This window comes from Asterias rubens, chromosome 5 (assembly GCF_902459465.1).
Source record: "Asterias rubens chromosome 5, eAstRub1.3, whole genome shotgun sequence".
In the NCBI taxonomy this organism is placed as follows: Eukaryota; Metazoa; Echinodermata; class Asteroidea; order Forcipulatida; family Asteriidae; genus Asterias; species Asterias rubens.
Genome location: NC_047066.1, coordinates 7,210,240 through 7,231,838, shown reverse-complemented (window position 1 = coordinate 7,231,838; position 21,599 = coordinate 7,210,240). Strand labels below are relative to the sequence as shown.

Here is a 21,599-nt window from a genome sequence, read left to right as displayed (position 1 = left end):
CGATTGGGCTCAAATTTTCACATGTTTTTTATTTTTACCCTTTACCCTGTAATTTCGGCTGTTTGCAATGGAAGGGCTGAGCCGTTGGCAGAAGGTGTGCACAACTTTATGTCGGGTGCGCGTCACTGGTTTTTGAGAGAGAAAAACTCATGAAATATTTTGCAGAATTTTTACCAGAAGAATTTCACCAAACATTTTGTAAATGAAGCGTTTTATTAAGGCTACGTGAAGCAAGACGAATTTCTTTACACAGTGAGTAGTTTTTTAATGTTTCTTGAGTATTGACCATTCCAACCTGTTTGTAGGTCACAAAACGGGAAAATAGAAATTGTAACATCGCCACGAGCAAATGAAGTATAATTTCGTTCTCAGTCAGAACAGTGACAATAAAAATGGTGGAACAATAAGAAGTGGGTCCATCATCGATTGTCATTCCAGTTGGTCTTGGACATTCACACAATAGGAACGGATAGGACTGGCAGGTGACGTCCACAATAAACCAATAACTGAATAAAACACAGCTTCATCATGATAATAGGAGCATGGAAGCAACAACAGCAGAAATACACAACATTGGCCGTTAGGCCTTAATGCCAAAGTTATAAGGAATCTTTCTACCACTACCAAAGCGCAACCCTCTCCTTTCATCTATTCTGCTCCTATCAAAGGGAGAGGTGTAGAAACGTGTAGCCTTCTCGTTTGGAAGGACATAGGGACAGACATGGGTTTTGAATGGGCTTGGTGAAGTCCTCTGGCAAAGATAACACAAACACGGGATGATTCAATCAATATTCTCTTATCTCAATACAGGAACCATCTATCTCGGTTGTTTTTCCTTTCACAACAGTTACCGGGGGATGATGCACCCTGGCCCGGGCGCCACCTTGTCGCCAACTCCTGCTTAGGGTCCATTCAACGCGGGCGTTTCCCCGTGGCCGACACAGCTCAAAACTGTCGTGGATGAACGCGAACAAAAACAAGAACACAACTTTGTTTTGGGAACTGAAGAAGGGGTGACAACTCCGAGAATTGCTCTGTTGTATAAGTGAAAGGGGTAGTAGTCCACGCCATGAAGGTGCTAAAATGATTTGGGGGTGTTTTCTGTCTCCCTTTTGAACACGCATCGATAAGAGTGAATGTGATCGGGGTGGACTTTCAATAGAATCGAGGAATCTTCGTTTGTTACGTCCCTATATTTATTTGATACACATAGCGCCATACGTGTGAAGTGCCACCTTGAGGCTGCTCACACGTTTTGTTATTTTGCGTGTTATTTATTATTTCGGCGAGCGAGAAGATTTTCTTCTTTTTTTGCGATGGGGGGGGGGGGGGGGGGGGGGTAAGTGGAGGATCATGCTTCTGTAGGAATCAATGATTCATTGAAGGGAATGAGTTACAGTTTTATAGCTTTGTCACACGTAATGTTTGTAATAGGAGTTCTTAAATAGGGGAGTTAAATCGATGGGGATGCAGAAGAATGTTCGTGGGAACAAAAATCAGGCAAAGAGCACAAAACAATTTACAAAGTTACGCGCCGTGTTCTGTTTTACCGCTTAGTACGGTAGGGCCGTTAGTGAAGTTGGGACTGCGATTGCATCGTAACTGACGGGCAAGTCGCCCGTTGAAACATGGAGGAAGAATTATCACCAAGTATAGGCCTACGGGCTATTTCTCGTGATATCGAAGTCAACTTAACTTGGCAAATCTGCGTCGAGATCTCAATGTGTGTTGTGAATCGCTTTTCCTAGGATATCACAAACATGGGCCTGAATGAACTTCCAAAAATTTTGTTATGTCACGTTATTTTCGTTGGGCCTACAACATGTCACTTTTGTCGTTCACACGTAAAAAGTTTCCCCTTGGATATAAATTATTTAAAACTGAAATGAGGATAAATCAATAAGAAGACAACTCCATTTTGCAACAAAGATGCTTGTAATAGAACGTCTTGGTACAAAATGCACCATGCAATATGAAAACTGGCAAACATTGTACACATAAAGTACGGGCTTTGCAAATACTTCCGTGCACCGGGCCTAAAGTTCCCCCTGAAAGTATGCCCATCACACGGCGTGTGTCTGGTGCCCCCTCGACCCCGTGGCGCCGGTGTGGTTTAAATACCAGAGTCCTTCTTTAAACACCCCAGTCAAAGGCATTCACTTTTGGTTTACACTCTAATCACTTTGAGCTCATTGATTGGGAAAGTCCAGCCCGTACTTCAGGAGCTCGGCCCCCAAGACAAAACCTCAGGGCAATCCCCGCCCTTTCGTTTACATTTCGCACCACATCACCCTTTGCACAAGCAACTTTGACATCATGTCAGACCAGTAAGGTCACCTTTTTGGGGGTTGGCTAACACTTTTAGCTGGAGTGTTATTTGCACAGTTTGTTGTGTGTTCAAACCTGACATAAAAGCGCAACTGTTGTACTGGGGCCCGTCTGGAGCGTAGAAACAAACCAGTGCGGAATGATGTTCGATTCGAAAGTTTAGGCCTACTGTTGTCGTCGTTTGACTTTCCCGATGTGAACCTGTGTATACTTCGTTTTGTGGCCAACTTATAGAGCGAAAGCAATATCCATCGAATTTTATCACAAATGGTTTTACCGTAGCGCAAGAACTGTCCCAGCTCTATGTTTGACCATGGAGGACGTTTTTGTTTAGTCCGCCATGGTTTGAAACATCTGGTAGAAAGTCGGAAATTAATTGGAGCAACAGTTTTTAACAAGAATAACCGTTAAAAAAGATAAAAAAGGGAAAAAAGCTCTAACCCAATGGTATAGATAATTAACTTAACAACAAAGGACAAATCTGAATTATTCTTTCTTGGAGGGACCGTCAACTAAAAGTCAATCTAATCTCTTCCGAAGTTTAATGAGGTTGGTTTTCGGATTTCTTTTTAAACATATCGTTGCGCTTTGAATTGAATTGAATTGAATTGTAACGCTTTACAAACTTACTCATGTTTTGAAGATAAAGCATGTTATGGAATTATGATGCGTTTTGGGGGAATTTTGGTTTGTTTGTTATTGGAATTTTCTTTGTGTAGGCCTACCATTTTCTTTCCTCTGCTAAATCGCCAGCAGAATGAAATGATAAAGTAGAAATATTTGTAAATTAAATGTATTGATTCGATTGTTTTTCCTTCATGAGAACACAAATTATTTTCGAATATTATTTTGAGAAACCCAATACTAAACTACTGTTAGTTGCGAGACGCACGTTGGCAAGTAATACCGCTGGTATTTTGTCCGAGCCATGAGTTTCACTTTAAAGGCAGTGGACACTATTGGTAATTGTCATAGACTAGCCTTCACAGTTGGTGTATCTCAACATATGCATAAAATAACAAACCTGTGAAGATTTGAGCTCAATCGGTCATCGAACTTGCGAGATAATAATGAAAGAAAAAAACACCCTTGTCACAAGAAGTTGTGTGCGTTTAGATGGTTGATTTCGAGACCTCAAGTTCTAAATTTTAGGTCACGAAATCAAATTCGTGGAAAATTACTTCTTTCTCGAAAACTATGGCACTTCAGAGGGAGCCGTTTCTCACAATGTTTTATACCATCAACCTCTTCCCATTACACGCTACCAAGTAAGGATTTATGCTAATAACTATTTTGAGTAATTACCAATAGTGTCCACTGCCTTTAAGTACGGATTATCTCATTTCATTATTGTTTCGGCTGATCACTCCCTTCGAAAGCCCTCAATACAATATTTCTTTGGTCGAAGAAAACAAAGACGTTTTTTTATGCGAAATTGTGTGTTAGTGGTCTGACATTTCGACCTTATAATTTTTGTCTCATTCGAGAAAGATTAGCAGAGTAATTTTCGTTCGAGAAAGACTCTGCTAGGGTCGAAACGTCATGCCCTTATGGTTTAATGGTTTGCATTTATACCATTGATCGTTTTGGTTGGAAAGCGGTTTGACCATAGAGTAAGGACAGTCTCTGTCCTTACTCTATGGTTTGAAACAAAACACTCGTTTTGTGTGTCGGAAAACAATAAATAAATATATATTTTTTTTAACGACGTTATACTTTAAAGGAAAACTTTAAAATAACACTATACAGATAATGGCTACCTTTTTGAGTAAAGCATGCTCATACGCAAACCAAGTGTTTAGAATGAATTACCAAAAGGCCTGTGCTATTTAATGTGACACGTGCTCTTTATTTTATCTCTGAAAAAAAAAACATCCATTATTCATTCCCATAACATCATGGTAGATATAAAACAACCCAACCAGCATTATTCACTTAGAAGGAAAGACAAATTAAAAACCATATTGAGGAATAATGGCCACAAATAAAACTATTAAAATTATGTATAACAGTTAATGGTGTATGTTTCTTCAGCTGAACATTATATCGGTTGGCTAGAATCATAAATGAGCATACTAAAATAAAATATCTGCAGTTTGCACAACTGCTCACAATGTTAATTTATTTTTAATTATTCGGACAATACAATAATTGTAACAAGCAGAGGCCGTCCAGGGAAAGGTAAAAGTATACAAACTGTCATACAAAAAGATGTGCCCTCCCAGACCTTGCTTTTAAAATGGTACAAACTTGTATACTACATGTATACAGAAACACATACATATAAAGTGATATTGCTATATGAATACTAATAATAATATTCAATTTATCCGCTGGCTTGCTTTAAGCGACGAGTGAGGGCGGTCTTCACGAATCACGGCATATAGCCTCATAATTCTTCACTAATGAGATGTTTGTTTTATGTGCCACTGCGCATACAACCCCAGTGCTGATAATAACACCACCCGTTATCAGCGATCCGTCTTCACCTCGTATGGAGTCCAAGCTATCGAGAAGGGAAAAAACAACACTACCGCTTGACTTGATTACATAAACAGACCACACTGGTTTTGTGTGTAAAAGAAATACTAATGACATGTCCCAATCAGTTAACCAAGATAACGTGGACGCCGTGGAGTGATAGACGGTGCCAGCGGGCCTAGCGACTACCCCGTAAAAATTGCGATAACCCCTCCCCCCACCTCGGCAACTGGTCCGGTCCTCTCTATGCACCCAAGGCCCCCGGCCCCCGCCGTGGTCGCGCAGCAGTAACCCGGCCGGGTCTACCACAGTCACAGCCCGATTGCGAACGCTACACGCCCCCCCCCCCCCCCCCCAACGATCGAAATTCTATTAACTTCCCAATAAAAATCCTTCTGGAGAGGATGAAAGAGGGGGGGGGACCCTGAATGCTCTCTCACTGTCCCCCTGAAAAGACGTGTTTGGAACTGGGTCTGAAACAATAGGTTCTTCTTCACACAGGCAGGTTTGGTCCGGCGGTTGAAAACCATTCACCGATTCCCATATGTTTTCGTTGAAATTAATCACCCATTGGGTAAGGCTGGCGCCAGTACGGTTTAGTGGTTGTGTACAGTGAATAGGCGGCGCAGACCCCTACAAAGGGACTTTCACACCTCGCGTGTTTTCCCCGGCGCTTATTAATTATGTTAACACTTTAGACAGTCAACAACAATTATCTACAGCTCGGCGCTGATTGGCCAGGGGCGGAAGAGTCGCGAGGCAACTGTCAATCACGGGGTGTAATTATTGATAATAGCCCCTCTCTGGGCCACAGACACCCCCTCAGAAGGATTTCAAGTGGTGCGATTTCAGCGACGTTAATACCCCTGTGGCACCCCTCTGTTTTCGGGACCCCGGTATTGATCAGTATTTCTCCCCACCGACACCATCCTTCCTCACCCAACAAAACGATCAATTTAGTCTCTTTTTTTTTTTTTTTACAGAAACATCATAATATAGGTAATATTTTGAACGAAAAATTTGAGCTTTTTGAGCTGACAAAGTCTACAGGAAAAATATTTAAAACTAAAAAAAAAAAAAAACACCAAGCCAAAGAGACCGCCGATCATAAAAAGCAGTAGTCTCTTTACTTTGGCCCCTGAACATGGACAACTACGTTGACACCGCACATGCATTATGCACACACGGCCAGCGATTCACATACCGTAACCTCTGACTATGCAGCCCACCACATGCTATTTCAATAAATGGGCTTGTCTGAATACAAAATGAGGACTCAGTCCCGACCAATCAAGGAAACTTAAAGAGGTTTCTCTGCATATTTCCCTCCTCTATTTTTCACCCCTGAATTTTTGTCCCGGTAGCGTGTAGTAGAACGACACAGAGTAGCAAGTCCTCCCTGAACGCCCGGTTAGCGAACCTCCATGTGGGCGGGTTCGTGTGATTATGCGGACTGCGGGGCCATGGTACAGTTGGGTGAATGACAACAGATACCAGACAGCTTTCATTGTGTGTGCTCACACTGCTGGCGCCAGCGGTACTTAGGCATTTGCGTCGAAATGGAATGCTCCAAAAGCTAATCACCTTTCAAGTCTCAGCATCATTTTCACGCTTTTAACAGGCCCGCCTCCAATGGTCCATGCTATAAATATTACAATAGGGGAAGGGATAACTACAGATCGGTTTAGCCATAGGAAAGAAAATTGAGCCTCAGTATAGACCACTACAACAAGCTTTTAATAATATTGAATCTCCCAAATTTATCAACCCTCCCGATTTTGTGTTCGGGGGAGACAAGTCACAGTGGTGTTGCTCTAACCCGGAGATAATTTGCGTAAGAAGAAGAAAAAAAACTTGCATTGATGATGACAAAAAAATAATTCAAGTGAGTAGACGCGAGCATAAAAGATGGGCACAGGATTTTGACACCTCCCGCCGTCAGTTTCAGAGTTAGGGGCGTGCCAAACAAGCGCCGTACACGGCTGTCCGTGATGACACTGTGATGGTAAATCAACCAGTCACCACACAGATCTAAGCCCGGTGTTCAAAGCTGTATACACGGTAGTAGTTAGTAGTGTGCATGTGTGCGGTGTCTCTACGCGTTGCTGCCGCCTGCCTCTGTCCGATCCGCACATGCTGCTTTATAACAGTATCTTACTAGTAATTGGCTAGCAATTACGTAGTAGGTCATTCGGCCGGGAACGCAGGGACAAAATATAGCCGGTATTTTAACTGAGGATAGACCTACCGTGGATGGAGAGCTCTTTACAGTCCACTGTGAGAGAACACACTTGAAGTTATGCAGATATGACGGCTCTGGATTTTTCCTCGATATCTGTCAATGTTTACGTTTTCATTTCTACTATAGCGAGTGATTTTTAAGCTTTGCTTTTTTATTTAACATCGCTTCACATCTTACTACAGGTCGAGGCCTTTCGGAATAAAGATCTACTTCGACCTAAAACACGGAACATCTCGACTCTACTGAACAGTGGGTTTCCCATTGGACACTTCGTGCCAAATAACCAATCAAGCTGCGTTGCTCATTGCTCCAGCCGGGACTTCGTCTCTCTTCACAGTCAGCCAAAGACTACTCCAGTCAAGTTACGTTGGCTCACAGCTGGACAGTGTGATTTGTAATCTGGAGTCAGCCGAGCCAGCTAGCCGCCGTGGTGTTGAGCTGGCCTAGGCAAGCAGCAGAGAGAGAGAGAGAGGAGAAAGACCGGCAGTTTCCTATCTCAGTCAGCCCGTGCCGTGACGGTACCGGCCGGCACTAAGAAACCCCCACACATCACTGAACTCAATGCCTGGACTTTCCTTTCGCATGAAGCAAGCAGAGTTACCCTCCACCCTTCCAGCCATGGCCTACGCACCGATGCTACCCCCTCGTCTCAGCGACTTCTCCGTGAATTCTTTGCTGACACAGCCTCACTTCTTCCCGGGGGTGTTCCGAGGACCTAACCTGACCGGGGCTACCGCGGCCGGGAGCATGACGGCCGGGTTCCACTTGCCTAAACTCGGCGACCTGCACAACCCGTACACGGCGCTGCAGGCGGACTTACTCGCTGCGCACAACCACCGGCACACCATGCAGCAGATTCACGGCATCGAGGCCCAGGAAAACGACACAGACGACCCACAGGTTACACTGGAATCCAAGGAACTCTGGGATCAATTCCACAAACGAGGAACAGAGATGGTCATCACCAAATCCGGACGGTAAGTTCACACAAACAAACTTCAAATCATAACCACCGTAAACTTGAGTTGAAGTCTCATAAAGCACATTTTCATCAGTTTCACTGAGCCCTTACATAGTTTTTGCTTTAAAATAAAACAGTTATACCGTAGTTAATTTAGCAACCGGACAGAAGTAAGCACAATTTTAAAATTGTAATCATATTTTTTTAAATGTACTCAAAGGGAGACGTTGTTGTGGACAATTCACTACACAATCATTCAGATTTTTCCCACGTGCTTCATGTTTTTACCGTCAACGCACTGAGTTCGCAGTCTATGCACGCCGTAACACAGCTGTTGGCTGTTTAGTTCACGATGTACACAATCATCCATAAACAACAAACACGACCCAAGTGCCACACACATATCCAGAGACAATTGAATTGTGTTGGGTTTTCTCGTCGTACTTTTTGTGTTTCGAGTACAAGAAGTTTCCCGTATCGTTGGTATAAAAGCCAGGGCCAGAATAACCTAGCTTCATCATCCATCAACTCCTTTTCTCTTGCCACGGGTTAGCGTGATTGATATATACCTGGCCCGAGGCAAGGGGCTACGGTGTCTGATAGCATCAGATAGGCGCCCTGTCTATCTCAACCAAACCAACAACTAGTTTTTTATTCAGTTCAAATATATCCTCTGTTTTTGTCTGACCTTCATATATCACCCAAATGTTCTCCTTTTTTATTGTAGTGTTTCTGAATGCTAATTTACAATTTACGATGTTTTAAATTCACAATCCGAAAGTATCAAATGATCCATGAACTTCGTTATAGAAGCCAATGTCATGTGGACTATAAGTTGTGTTTGTTACTGTTGTTGGGGTATTATGTATTCGCTTTACCAAGTGGTTATCTAATGTGGTTGAACCGTAGCCAAACTTACGAGAGATGTAATTCGCAGAAATGTTACACTCCCCCAAAAACTAAACTAGAAATGAAAACTTTTTCTTGTTTTTGTTATATGGAAGATGCATTCATTTATCACATGGATGCGACTTAATGAACGTTTCTAAAGTGACACCAGATACTACTTAAAAATAAATTCCCACTACCGTTGCTCGTACAAATCAATTAAATGAAGGGAAGAAACAAACCCACAAAATATCTCGATTACTCTTGAATGGTGATCTTAATCGAGTTATCTTCAAGGGAAAACCTACAGATGGTTCAAGGGTGTAAAGTTTACCCTTTCCTCCCAACTCGATACGCTGAAAAAATTAAACAGGTTAATTGATAATCAAATAGTGTAAAACAATTTTTTTTTTTGGATAGCATATCTAATAACCATGTTAAATGGAACACTGAACTGGTTTAACTGATGATAACAAAAAATTGCGTTGAGAAATGTTACGTGTGCACAATAATGGGATACGTTCCAAACTTCCCACGTCCCAGATGAAAATGGTGGGATTGCCAAACTTCGGGATTTGGAAATATATATCTTGTATAACCTGAAAGTTGAGCATTTTTGTCCCCAAAAAGTGTACCTTTATACATAGTTTCTTGGTTATGCTGCCTAGTCGCTGTTCGACTGTATAGACAAAAGACTTTGAGTTGGGTCCGATACACTACATTATGAACAAGAATACGGGAATTGGAAATAATATATCTTGTTTAATCTGAAAGTAACAGCATTTTTGCCCCCAAAAGTGTCGCTTGATTTTTGCAGTGTCGCTTTTCGGCTACAGCCGAGAAAGGTATTTTAGTTTGGTTCGATCATGGTTCGTTACGGTACATCGCGAACACGAATTACGGTGGTTAAGACAACTTCAACACACACATCGTTAGTTTGTATATATTGTAAATTACACCGATTACTCCTAATTAAAGCAAAATTTAAATGAGTTATTCTAAACTACGGGGAGACTTCAATTTACCTTCCCGACGATGGTCCCGTCACCCGAGAACAGACTCCCCCTCCCCGGTGAGCAGTTTTTTTTTTTGCAGTCATGGGCGAATTATCTTTTGGGGGTTTGTGTAACAAGCACTCGCCTACGGGGCATGTAATACGAACGTTCATTAGTTGTTTTGCGTTAATATTAAGAATGACTAGCTAGATTATCAACAATGAATTAGTTTAGGAAAAAATTGCAATGCTATTTCAGTTCGTCGCACTTCCATATGCTAATCTAATGGCCATTTCATGTTAATATTTGAACTGCCCGGTTGTTAAATTTGAAATACGATACAGTTAAAACGTTGTTCTTTTGGTTTTGGGGATTTCGTGATTGAAGTGGAAATTTTACCCTGATTAGCCGAAAAGCCAATCAAGGTGAAAGAGATCTATCTGCACTCATTTCACCAATTACTTAGATAAGCAAATTAAATTTAGAGCAATTACTAAGAAATCAAGATAAGTGGCCGATGCTGGTGCCCCCATTTTGTTGTTTTCTCTCCGTATGGACAACATTTCAGAAGTCAGTTACAAGAACTGGGGCGACGACATTGGGAAAACACAATTGATAATTGTGTCAGTTTGGAAAAACAAAACAAAAGCAATCAATTCCACTGAACAATTCAACAGTGTGAACTATTTCTAACCAACAAAACACATGTTTAGAAACTGTGGTAGAATCCATTGTTAGAAATTGTAAGTTTGGCACGCGAATGGAGGCCATTCCTATCCATATATCTCACAACTCTCACGGATAAATATTGCGTCTGATTGTTCTAAATATCATTAAATAAAAGAGACGATCACTCACATAAGAGTGTGACATTGGGGACAATGGATGGTACAGTTATGGTTAGAGAAAGAAACGCCACGTGTAATATATTGTCTTTATTGTGTATTGATAGAGCTTAAAATACGGGAAGGGAGTATGTTGACGTTGGGTGTTGTTCTTTGTTTCATGGGAAATAAATGTCCACAATACATTCAAGGAATATTCTAATCTGTATGTCCTTGCTCTTTGTGTATTGGAACGATATGAATGACCAATTTCTGTCATCACTGCCCAATTTATTTTCATAAAACGTTTCCATATTTATCCAGATTTTTTGAATTAAAAACTAAGTGTTAAATGTATTATCTTAAAGTTTACAAACTTAACTTGTTTTAAGAGTTTGCCCCATCGAAACAAAATATAGGGGAAAAAAAGAGAAACAGTTGTTATGTAGCCAAAAACCAAACTCAAAATCTGTGATTTCGGCACTTCAAAATAATTACATCCTTCACACTTAAACATACAAGTTTTATTTGAAAAGTTTTGTTACTTGAGTGTACAGATAAGTCCCCATTGTGGATGTCGTGTGTCAAACCCTCAATATTGAAGATTCTAACCCCTTCGTTTGTTCTTTCCCCCTCACTTTTTAGGCGGATGTTCCCCTCATTCAAAGTAAGGGTTTCTGGCCTGGACAAGAAAGCCAAGTACATCCTCCTGATGGACATCGTGGCCGCCGACGACTGCCGTTACAAGTTCCACAATTCCCGCTGGATGGTTGCCGGTAAAGCCGACCCTGAGATGCCCAAGAGAATGTACATTCACCCGGACTCGCCCAGCACTGGAGAGCAATGGATGCAGAAGACAGTCTCGTTCCACAAGCTCAAACTCACCAATAACATCTCTGACAAGCATGGCTTCGTGAGTACACAATCTTTATTTTTATATTATGGCATATTATCACATCCTTTGTTCCTGGGTCCCGGTGGCCTTCATGTTCAGGAAGGCTGCGCAGGATTAGGAAATTCCTTGAATAGAGTCTTAATTATGTACAACCCAACGTATTAGTAGTAGTCAGAAATAAGTACGAGGGGAATTTCAAAATCTTTCCTGAGAAATAAAATCTCCCTTAAATCCCTTGTGAGATTCCGAAGAATTGTTAGTGGCTTGTAACATGTCATGCTGCATTAAAACATCAAAATACTTGTGTCGCCTTCTGAAACGACAAACCATGATAAGGCTCGTTTTACCGCGGATTTGCGTCGTTAAAAAAAGAGAGAAATAACCCCAGCCACATTCATGCACGCATCAGTTGAAGTAAAAAGGGCCTGAAAGCAGGCCTAAGCCCGGCGGTGTTGCGCTTCCGTTCTGAGGGTCTGTACTACGGGAGGGCAGCCCCATGCCATCATCGCTGACTTCACGGGACATCCGCGATATGTTTGTAGATCTAAGCTTGTTTTCTTCATCAGGTCAAACTCGTCACAAAAAAGCTGTTCTTTTTCACAATTTGGGGGAAGTAGGGCATCTTTCCTTTTTTCTGCTGTTACTAATAAGTGAACAGATTCCCACGTGTTAGTTTTAAACAGAAAGCTCGTCACCATGGCCCCGTGACGACAGGTTACATATTTTCATATTTTTTACATATTTTTACGATGGATGTTGTTTTTGTACTCGCCCTGTTCATATTTAGGTTAATTAGTAAACCTTTTCAAGAGAAGCGGAATTCCCCAATTCCCACTCGTGCACAAATGGAAGGAAGAAAAATGAGGGATATAGGCCAGGACAGAAACTGTTAATAAAATAATCAGTTTTAAATCCATGGAAATGGTTCTTGAAATGTTAAAAAGTAGTTTGATTGAGTGACGAGATTTGACACCATCGTGTTCAAATAGAAAGTTGTTGATAAATCAAGTGAATAAATTTTGTCTCAGAATATTTCACTTTTTGATGACAAAATAGAAAAAATAATGACACTTAATGTAGTCAATCTGGGGTTAAGTTGATGGACCAGCTGCTCTGAAAAGCTATACAATAAGTCAGTAATTTAATTTACCAAAAAATTGATGTTGGATTTATTTGATCAATCTTAGAATAGCACTTAAATTTGAACAAGTTGTGCACAGTGGAAAATAAACGTACATGTACCATAACTATCATATAGTATAGTATAAGACTCCTTGCGCGATGGTTTGCCGTATGAAGTTTGTTTCAAGTAAGCATTTCTAATTTACTTACCAATAATTCCACTTTGTTTTGAGGTTCTGGCTTGATTAATATTAACACACGTCGCGTACGAAATGCAGAATAAAGATTGGCTGGCCTTTCTGATTGACTGGAATGTCAAACCGAAACGTAACTCCCCTGAAGTGTTCACGCTCACCTGTTTTCTGATCATCGTTTACATTGCAGTTTGTTCTGCTTCGGTTGCTGTTGAAATAGCAAATCACTGCCTAAGGGGTGAGGCGGGGGGGGGGGGGGGGGGGTGGTGGCAGTATTTAAAAGTTGACTTTTGGTAATTTACTCCTTCGTATGTATCGATGTGTTTTTAAACTGAGCGATAGAGGGTATACCTGCCTGCTGTATGAGAAGATTTTAAATTACGTCCATTGATGCGAAGATATATTTGTGTTTTAGAAGCTATTTTTCTTTTGCTAGATAATGTGTGGGTTGTGTGCTAGTGACATTGAGTTCTTGGAAGTTGGGACATTTTAAGTCGAAGGCAAAAACGAAGATTAAAACAAGTATCTTAACCAAGAATGTCCACTTCCGGTTTTCACATATTTTTTACAACCAGTTGGCTTACATTGTAATACTGAAAAAGGCAAATTTTAAGACATCGAAATACATTTTGTGAGATCCAAATAAAAATCTCTCTCTTACCTCTGAGTCTGTAGTAGTTACTGTGTTGAGCATAAGTTAACTATGATCTATCTGTGACATTTTGGGGTTGAGGATCACTTTTTTTTCAAACTGTAAATGCCGGAACTAAGCCTATTATAATACATGATGAGGGAAGCCTTGAGAGTAGTATAGGAGACTACAGTGGTTTTATGTTAGCGTTGGAATTTTAAGTTCCGGATTCGAGAACTTATGTGAGTTTTAGAACTGAAGAAAAAAACACCTGGGGTTTGTGCTGGACTTTGGAGTGTTAGTGGACTTGGTATAGTGTTGGTAAACCTAATAATATATTAGTGTGGGTTGACTTAAGTGTGATTATAATGACTATGAGGCATTCTTCACCCACCTCACGTTGCGAGAGACACACTCTCTTTCGATTTCTAACCCTTGCTGTTTTTTTTTGTATATCGCACGAGCAATCTCGCCTTCCGTGCCACGGGGACGTGTTGTGTCCCCACGATCGCCCCGGTCCCCCAACCCGCCAGTTGTCACGTTTTACGGGTAACTCGACAGTGATAGCGAGTCAATGTACAACTTGGGTTCGCTATACACCAAGAAAAGCGACCGTATCTTTTAGAAATTAGGTCCATTCTGGGGTTGAGATTAAATGTGTTGGGCAAACATGCCAAATTGACATTGGTTAGTGAAAGGAATAAATCAAGATCGCGGGCTGGATGGGAAGGTGGGCAGAAAACTGATGAGGGTTATTACACTATGCTGGTGATTTTTTTCTTTTTATTTTTTTCCCTTCATTTTGATGCGGTATGATGAAGAAAAAGTGTCCCCCAGTTGAAACTAAATTAATGCCTAGCCATGTACGAGTTTTTTTTCTTGTGGCTGATGCAGTGTCTTTGGAAATGGGAAATTTCACTGCTCGGGCGATTTGCCTGTGGTATGTTTGATGACTTTCATGAGCTGGTTGTTCAATCTTTCTGTTGCAAAATCCCCCCCCCCGTGAGAATGTGGTTCTTTATTCCATTCATATAAACAAAACAAAATTTCAGAGAGAGAAAGAGAGAGAGAGGGCGACTGTAGCCAGGATCTTCCAGGCAGCCATGAAGGCCTTTTCCAAACCTAGGTTTAATCTCCGGCTCCTGGTTTTTTTGATGCACTAGTATGCATTTCGCACAGTGCTTCACCCAACACATCAAACTTACCCGGAGCCAGTGAGCCGTGGTTTTAGCAAATGCCCCTAAAGCCCCCGTACAAAAGGCACTAAACTGCTGAAAAGTATTTCTGTCCTTTTAATGAAACGAGCCGACTTCAATTTCAGACCATGACAATTGACAAATCTGACAATTTTCGACACCTTAAACACAAAAGAGAAAAAGTTGATATATATTTTCCACCCAACAAAAGAGAAAATGCCATAAAACATTTTCAAAGGGGTGATTGAGATGCCGCACTGAACAGAAACTGAGAGGGGGGGGGGGGGAAATGGGAAACACCAGTTCCAAACTGTACATGCGAAGCCGGAGGGCGAACGAAAAAGGCAACCCGTGTTTAACAAGTAAAAGAAGAAAAGATTGTTGGGTTTATCCCCGTTCCTAGAGTCGACGCCTGCAGGCCGTCTGGTCAATGATACTGAAACACACTTATTGTTGTGAATGGGGAATGGTCAATATTGTTCACAACAAACAAGAAAGAAAATTGTGAATAAATGTATACCGTGTCATGTTGGATGTCGGATCCCTCACACTCAGAACACAACATGATGGATGGCTATTTTATGGCGAAATAATGATTGCATATTTACGGAGTTGACAGGCGCGGTCTAGCCTTTCCACCCTGCACCACACAAGGTTAGCGTGGATATGGAACGAGATCGCAAAAAAGTACAACTTCACAAACAAAGGCAACAAATCCACCAACCTCACAAAAAAAAACCCTTACAAAATAAATCAGCGTGTGGAATGAAACAATAACGGAGTGTAAGTCTCGGATCAGATCAGCAGCCTGTTTCCCTCATTTTATTAACTTACATTTGCGTACAAAATCGATCACTGTCCATAGACTAACCTCAGGACCTGTCTTTTTTTAATAAAGCAGCTCCATGCCATTCGGGGCGTTCATCATTATCTTGTTTATGATTCATATTTTCACACTTGGGGCGAGATTTACCCGAAGAGATTGAAGGAAGAAAAGAAAAAACACCGACAAAATATTAAGTTGTCTTCTTTTGTCCACTGCCCCTTTTTTTCAATCGGGGCAGGTTTGCTATTATATTGAGTGTGTTAATAAGTAGAGCCGTTGTGCCCTGCTTTGGTTGTGAAATGCCCGCGGTGTGGTTAGTTGTTGTACGTGTTTTTCGAACAGCTGAAAAAGATTCACGGTGAATTTGGTGTGGGGTTATTATTAGTACTGTTATTATTCTTTGTATAATTTTGTATCATGATACAAATCAGTATATATTGCAACTTGACTTTTTAACACTGGTGGGGAAAAATTGCTGGACTAATTTGAGAGTCAATGGCGGTTGCTGTTGAGTTAATGAGAGACAGAAACACAATGGTTTGGCCCAATTGTTTCGTATTTATAATTTAAATGGAATGGTGGCTGCTGGCAAAAGAAGGAGAGAATTTTTAATAAGCATGTCTTGTAAGAACAAACGAACCTTGAAATGTAAAAACAAAAAAATGAAACTGGCTCGATTTGAAAAATCGATTGGAATTTCCTGTCAAAATATTAAATTTTTGTCCAGGAAATTTAAGTAAATAGTCGGCGTGGAATATGCGTTGGTGGTGACGGCGAACCTACTGACTTGTCTATATTAAACGTGAAATGCTGTGCAAATAGATGGGGGTATTTATAAGAAGTGGTTTCGCTACTGCATTGCCCAGTTAGTCTTTGCCTCTGGTCGCTCCAGACATCTCTTTATGTAATATCGTATGTCAATATGATTACCGAAATATGAAGAGAAAACAAATGAAGCACAGTAATTTCAGTTTCCTATTACTAATGCTATACACTAGGGATACACAATGTATTTTGTGATGACTTGAAAAATGCAATGGGATAATTTGTCGCCCGATGAAATTGAAGTGTTGACACACGAACCAAAAATAACAGAACAGGTTTTTGTTTTATGTTTTGGAAACAAAAAAATATTGTTATCTTTGTTTCTGATACAAATGGCGTTATCTTGCTTATTTACTTACGTAAGATTTGTTTCGTTCCCCTCGGCTGCGTGAGTCAACTCATCAGGTTTAGTAAAGTGACTTGGGTTACCAGACTGAAATCAAATTCATTCCTAAAGTATAAAGTCACCACACACAATGTACTCCAGAAATAGTCGGTCCACCTGCCAATGTTCACCGTGTGCCTCCCACCCACCACACGCACAAGTTCAACTGCTCTATAAAATTTCCTAAGAAAACAAAAAGGAAGTCAATGAAAAACGTTTTTCCTTTCAAGCTGCAAAAAGAAACAAAAATCGTGTTGCCGAGCCTGAAATGTTTGACAAGGAATTCTGTCATGATAGATGAGTAGGTTAATATATTGCGCCTTCGGCGTGCGAAAATTAATAGGACGTGTGAAGCGCCAGTTCTGGACCCGTATTTTTGTTTGAACGGTGGGCATGCGGACCCAGTGTCGCCGCTATTATTCCGTACTGTTACAATACCGAATTGCTTACTGATTTGGTGGTGTGTTGGGGGGGGGGGGGGGGGGGGTGCTTCCAAGGTCTGTACGAATGATGTGGAAAGAAAACAAGAAAAGGATTGTAAGTGGGGGTGGATTCTTGCACTTGTGTTTATCCTTCGAAACAAAATGGATGGTGTTTTTCTTTAATCTTGTCGCACAAGTCTTCTCATTTGGTAGTGGTTGACAATGACAAGAGATGTCAATTCAATGGCACTCGTTGTTGTCATTGTGGGAAGGCGTTTCAATGTCATGACTTGTCACTCCCGGTGAGAAAGCCATTCTTGTAAGGGTTGATGATGATGATGAGGTTTTTTTTTTTTGTCTAGGGAGTGAAGATTTGTGATTAAGGACGCTCGTCTGAGAAGCAGCTTCCTTTCTTTTCTTGGTCTTCCGTTTCTTGGGGGGGGGGGGGGGGGGTATTCAGTCCGCGCGAAAACTGCGTTTGAGTTCGACTGATTATACGACAAAAAAAATCACGGTACAATGTGAATGGCTGATTTGTGTGTCATGTTTACCTTGTGTAGTTTTTGAGGGAAAAAGTACACTATTTGTTGTCTTCTTCAATCAATACCCTTTGGGGAAAATCCTTTTCTAAAATTCATTTAGATACAAAGGTTTGGTGAGGTGGAGTGACAACTGTTTTTTTTTTTTTAATTTGATGGTGCTTCGTTAAAGATGTAGAATTTAGAAACATTGCAGAGTAGACCTCCTTTGCCAGAGGTAGAAATGTAGGTCAAGTCAAAATGAATATGACATGCCCTTACTACTGGGAAAACATTACTTATTCAATTAGGCTTCAAGCCTGAGGTGTATTAGTTTATTCGACTAGAAATACAAAATCGAAACTAATTATTGTTGATGTTAGTGAATTTTATATTCGCGCAAATATTTGATGAATCTGTCATGTTTTCTAATGAAATTTTTAGGAAGGCCGACAAAAAATGTAGTTTCTTGAAGTATTTATTTTGAAAAATGTTCACATGTGGGTGTGAAACTGTAGACTTAACTCAATCAATCGTACACCATTCATAAAAACTGATACATCCAGGAAAAACCCTACCTTGTTTTATGTGTGTATGGCTGAAGAACCGACGCAAGCGTGCCTGAGGACGCTCGGAGCCCGGGCTGCAACCGCCCCCGCAGCCCGGGCACAAGTTCCCCCCTCAGTGGTCAAACCCACCGACGATTCCGGTTTGACAATATTTGCATTATCATTTTATTTATTTCAAAAGTACTCTAAGGTATAGCCTTGTTCTGGTGCTAAGAAGGCGCCTAGCTGGATCAATATGCCTTCACCTGCCAAAGGGGTCTTTCTCACATCCATAAACACACACTCCTTCCCTTAAACAAGAAAAGAGGAAGACAAAAAAACCACGGTTTTGTTCTCGTCTTTAATAAGAATGTTGCACTGCGGTCGGTACCTACCTGCGAGTGTTTTCCCCCGTTGAAACAGCCCCCTGGTCCCGGTTGGCGTCGTGCCGGAGTACCCCTGGTTTAACCCCCATGGCTGCTGACAAAGTATTGAAGTTTCCCCCATCCCGTTATTACTTCCTCAGCGTCTCCATAGCCCTTCTGCCGATAATGAACATGAAAAATGTGTCTCCAAATTCGAAGTGATTGGGACATTTTTGCGCAGATCAATTTTGTGTCCATTTATGAAACTTTTATGGAAGTGCTTGAAGGCCATTGCTTATAATTTTGTGCTTCCATTTTGTTTGCTTACGAGAAATCGATCTTTTCTGCCAGTTCAATTTGAGATGTTCATCTTAAATAGAATTGGTTTTGAATGACGTAGTGGTGTAATGTTGATTGACATAATTAATAATGTAGTCTATCTCAATTCATAGCTAAACATTATTGAACTGTATTAGACGAGGTTGCTGTATGATTCAAAACCGTGTATACATTGCTCAATCAATGGCTGTACAATATGATATACAGAACGACGCTAAATGACGAGCACTGAAATCAAAAACCATTTCCACAGCAAAACACTGCCGTGTATTGGATTATTTTCTTTCTTGCCTGCAACCTTCAAACAGGAAAAAGAGAACACGACGTTAAAATAAACACTCGAACGTGTATAAGCGGTTCTGAGGCGTGAAAAAAAATCGAGGGATTCACACAGCCAAACAACAGCAAAGAAGAAGAAAAAATAAAATCAGAAAATGACACATTTCTTAGCCGTGCCAAGGTCGAGTGTGGGCTCTTGCGATGCGTTATCTCTAGCCGTCACTTTCACGAGAAAACACCCTAACGATCGAAGTCGTTTCACAAGTAGGCTGCCAAGACGACAGAGTGAAGAAGAGGGGAAAAAAGATTGTGCTCGAGTATAAAAAGCTGTCCAATCTAGTCATCCCGAGCGAAATCGCTCATCTTCGATTTCTTGAGGAATTTCTGTCCCGACACGTTGTCAAGATTGTCAAACACCGAAAATGACGTCTTAATTCATGCGTTACATCGGAGGGCAGTATAGGAAGCAGAGGAGGGACGGAGAGGACAAAAGAAGAGAATAAAAAACAACAACCTTGCGTCAGATCTGTCGATAGTTGAATCGGCTTCGCTAGAAAGAGCGGGGAGAGCTGTGAGAAAGAAGGGGGAAAAAAACTACCACGCTTGAACTGCCTGTGAGGTTAGTGTAATCTGTGAGTAACTTCGGATTTCCGAACTCACTCTTTCCACTTGTGACGGGCCGTAAACCGGACGTTACTAGCCCATACTTCATCTCGTGTCTCGTAGGTCCAGAATCACACAACGCGGACCAAGCAGGGCTAGAGAAAAAGAGAGGGGTTTCCAGGGCGTCAGGATCCGGCCACTCGATGGTGATTTACTGCTGACGGGAACGGATTGTTTGCCTCATTAAAAAACAACAACTCGCAAATCTCCGCGGGTAGGTGTATTTGGAAACGGCGCGTATATTTAAACGAACTTGTAATGTGTGCTAGGTTTGTTTCTCTTGCGGTTTTCAACCTCCTTTGGTTTACTTACAAACCTTTGCCCTAATTGGAATTTTTTTTTTGGACTCTTGCAACTAAAGTGTTATTGGGATGGATATTTTAGTAGTTGACAAAAACTGAATGTTGGACTTTCTTTTGACCCCCGCAAATAAAGTTTTCACCAAATTATTGCTTATAAGGGATGTTTTTCTCTAAATTTTCCTCTCAATTTAAAAAAAAAATTATTTTTCAGTATAATCAATATTGGATGGCACGACCCAATAACCTCTTTTGACTTAAACTTTTTTTTTAGATCAATAATACTATCTATGCCATGCTTGACACCACGCGGAAGATAAATGCCCGCAGAATCTTGCCCCGGAGTTGGCGGCAGCACTGCTCTGGTTCCAGACTCACCTTTGATCCTTACTAATAGTAATAGCGTCTGTGAATATATACAAAAGGCGACCCCAGATCGTAATTACAACGCTTCTGGTCGGGGCCTAACAAACAATGTCCCAGTTTTTGTGTGTGTCCCCCCCCCCCTTCTTTCTCTCTTTATTTTCCAAGTGGGGCGATCTAATATACACATAAGATTGATAACGTATTTTTTTTTGTCTTCTTCTCTTGTTCAGTGATATATTTGTGTAGCACTAGCAAAACAAATTAAGAGGCACTACTGCCGCTGGTGGTCATAGGGTTCAAGGACCTGGCTGTGGCATTGTTTCCTATACAAGAAATTAATGAGAGGGATGGAAATGATCACAACTTATCACTAAATTTAATTGTCCACAGGAACAAAGAAAGAGGGGGGGGGGTATTTTACACTGCGTAGTTTTTAAATGCGATGTAAGTAAAGTAACACTAGTTTGGATAGTTGGTTATAATGCATGACTAGGCCGTGGCAACCATGGGGGGAAAAACATCGAATCAAACGGCTAGATCAACTTGAGACTTGCGGTGAGATTAAGGAAGGAAACACCTGAGAGAGTAGGTACGTGTGAGGGTAGAAGACCCTGCGTTCAGTGTCACGATGCTGGCCTGTGAACTGGTAGAGTACCCTAAACCATTATTAGCCCAAAATTAAATCACAAAACAGGTACATTAACCCCGTGATGAGACTTTCAAATAACGGAATGTTGCGTCGGAATTGTCCTCTGTGTGAAGACGTGATAGATCAGCTCAAAAGCAAAAAGCAGAACAAAAACACAAAACAACAACTACAACAACAACAACAACAACAACAACAACAACGACAACAAAACAACCCCACAGCATGAAATATATTGAACATTAACAAATACTGAGTTCGACTTTTTTCAAACTCAACTTGATTAATTGTATCTGCTCATTTCGAGAAGGATTTAAACACGGCATTTTTTTTTTCAGTTTGTATTTATTTTTATAAATAA

General features: G+C 41.0%; 1 protein-coding gene across 4 annotated transcripts in view; it reads left to right on the top strand.

The window, feature by feature from the left end:
• LOC117290374 (T-box transcription factor TBX2-A-like) overlaps window positions 1-21,599 on the top strand; it is a 47,039-nt gene that overhangs the window by 3,422 nt on the left and 22,018 nt on the right. For 2 of the 4 annotated variants that reach the window (XM_033771738.1, XM_033771735.1), the window contains exons 1-2: window positions 6,855-8,028; window positions 11,365-11,632. In XM_033771738.1, coding sequence (XP_033627629.1) covers window positions 7,613-8,028; window positions 11,365-11,632 — 684 coding nt within the window. In that variant the 5' untranslated portion in view covers window positions 6,855-7,612. Of the gene's footprint in view, window positions 1-6,483; window positions 6,695-6,854; window positions 8,029-11,364; window positions 11,633-21,599 lie in introns of those variants that run through there. The other 2 variants (XM_033771737.1, XM_033771736.1) reach the window with 2 other exon arrangements.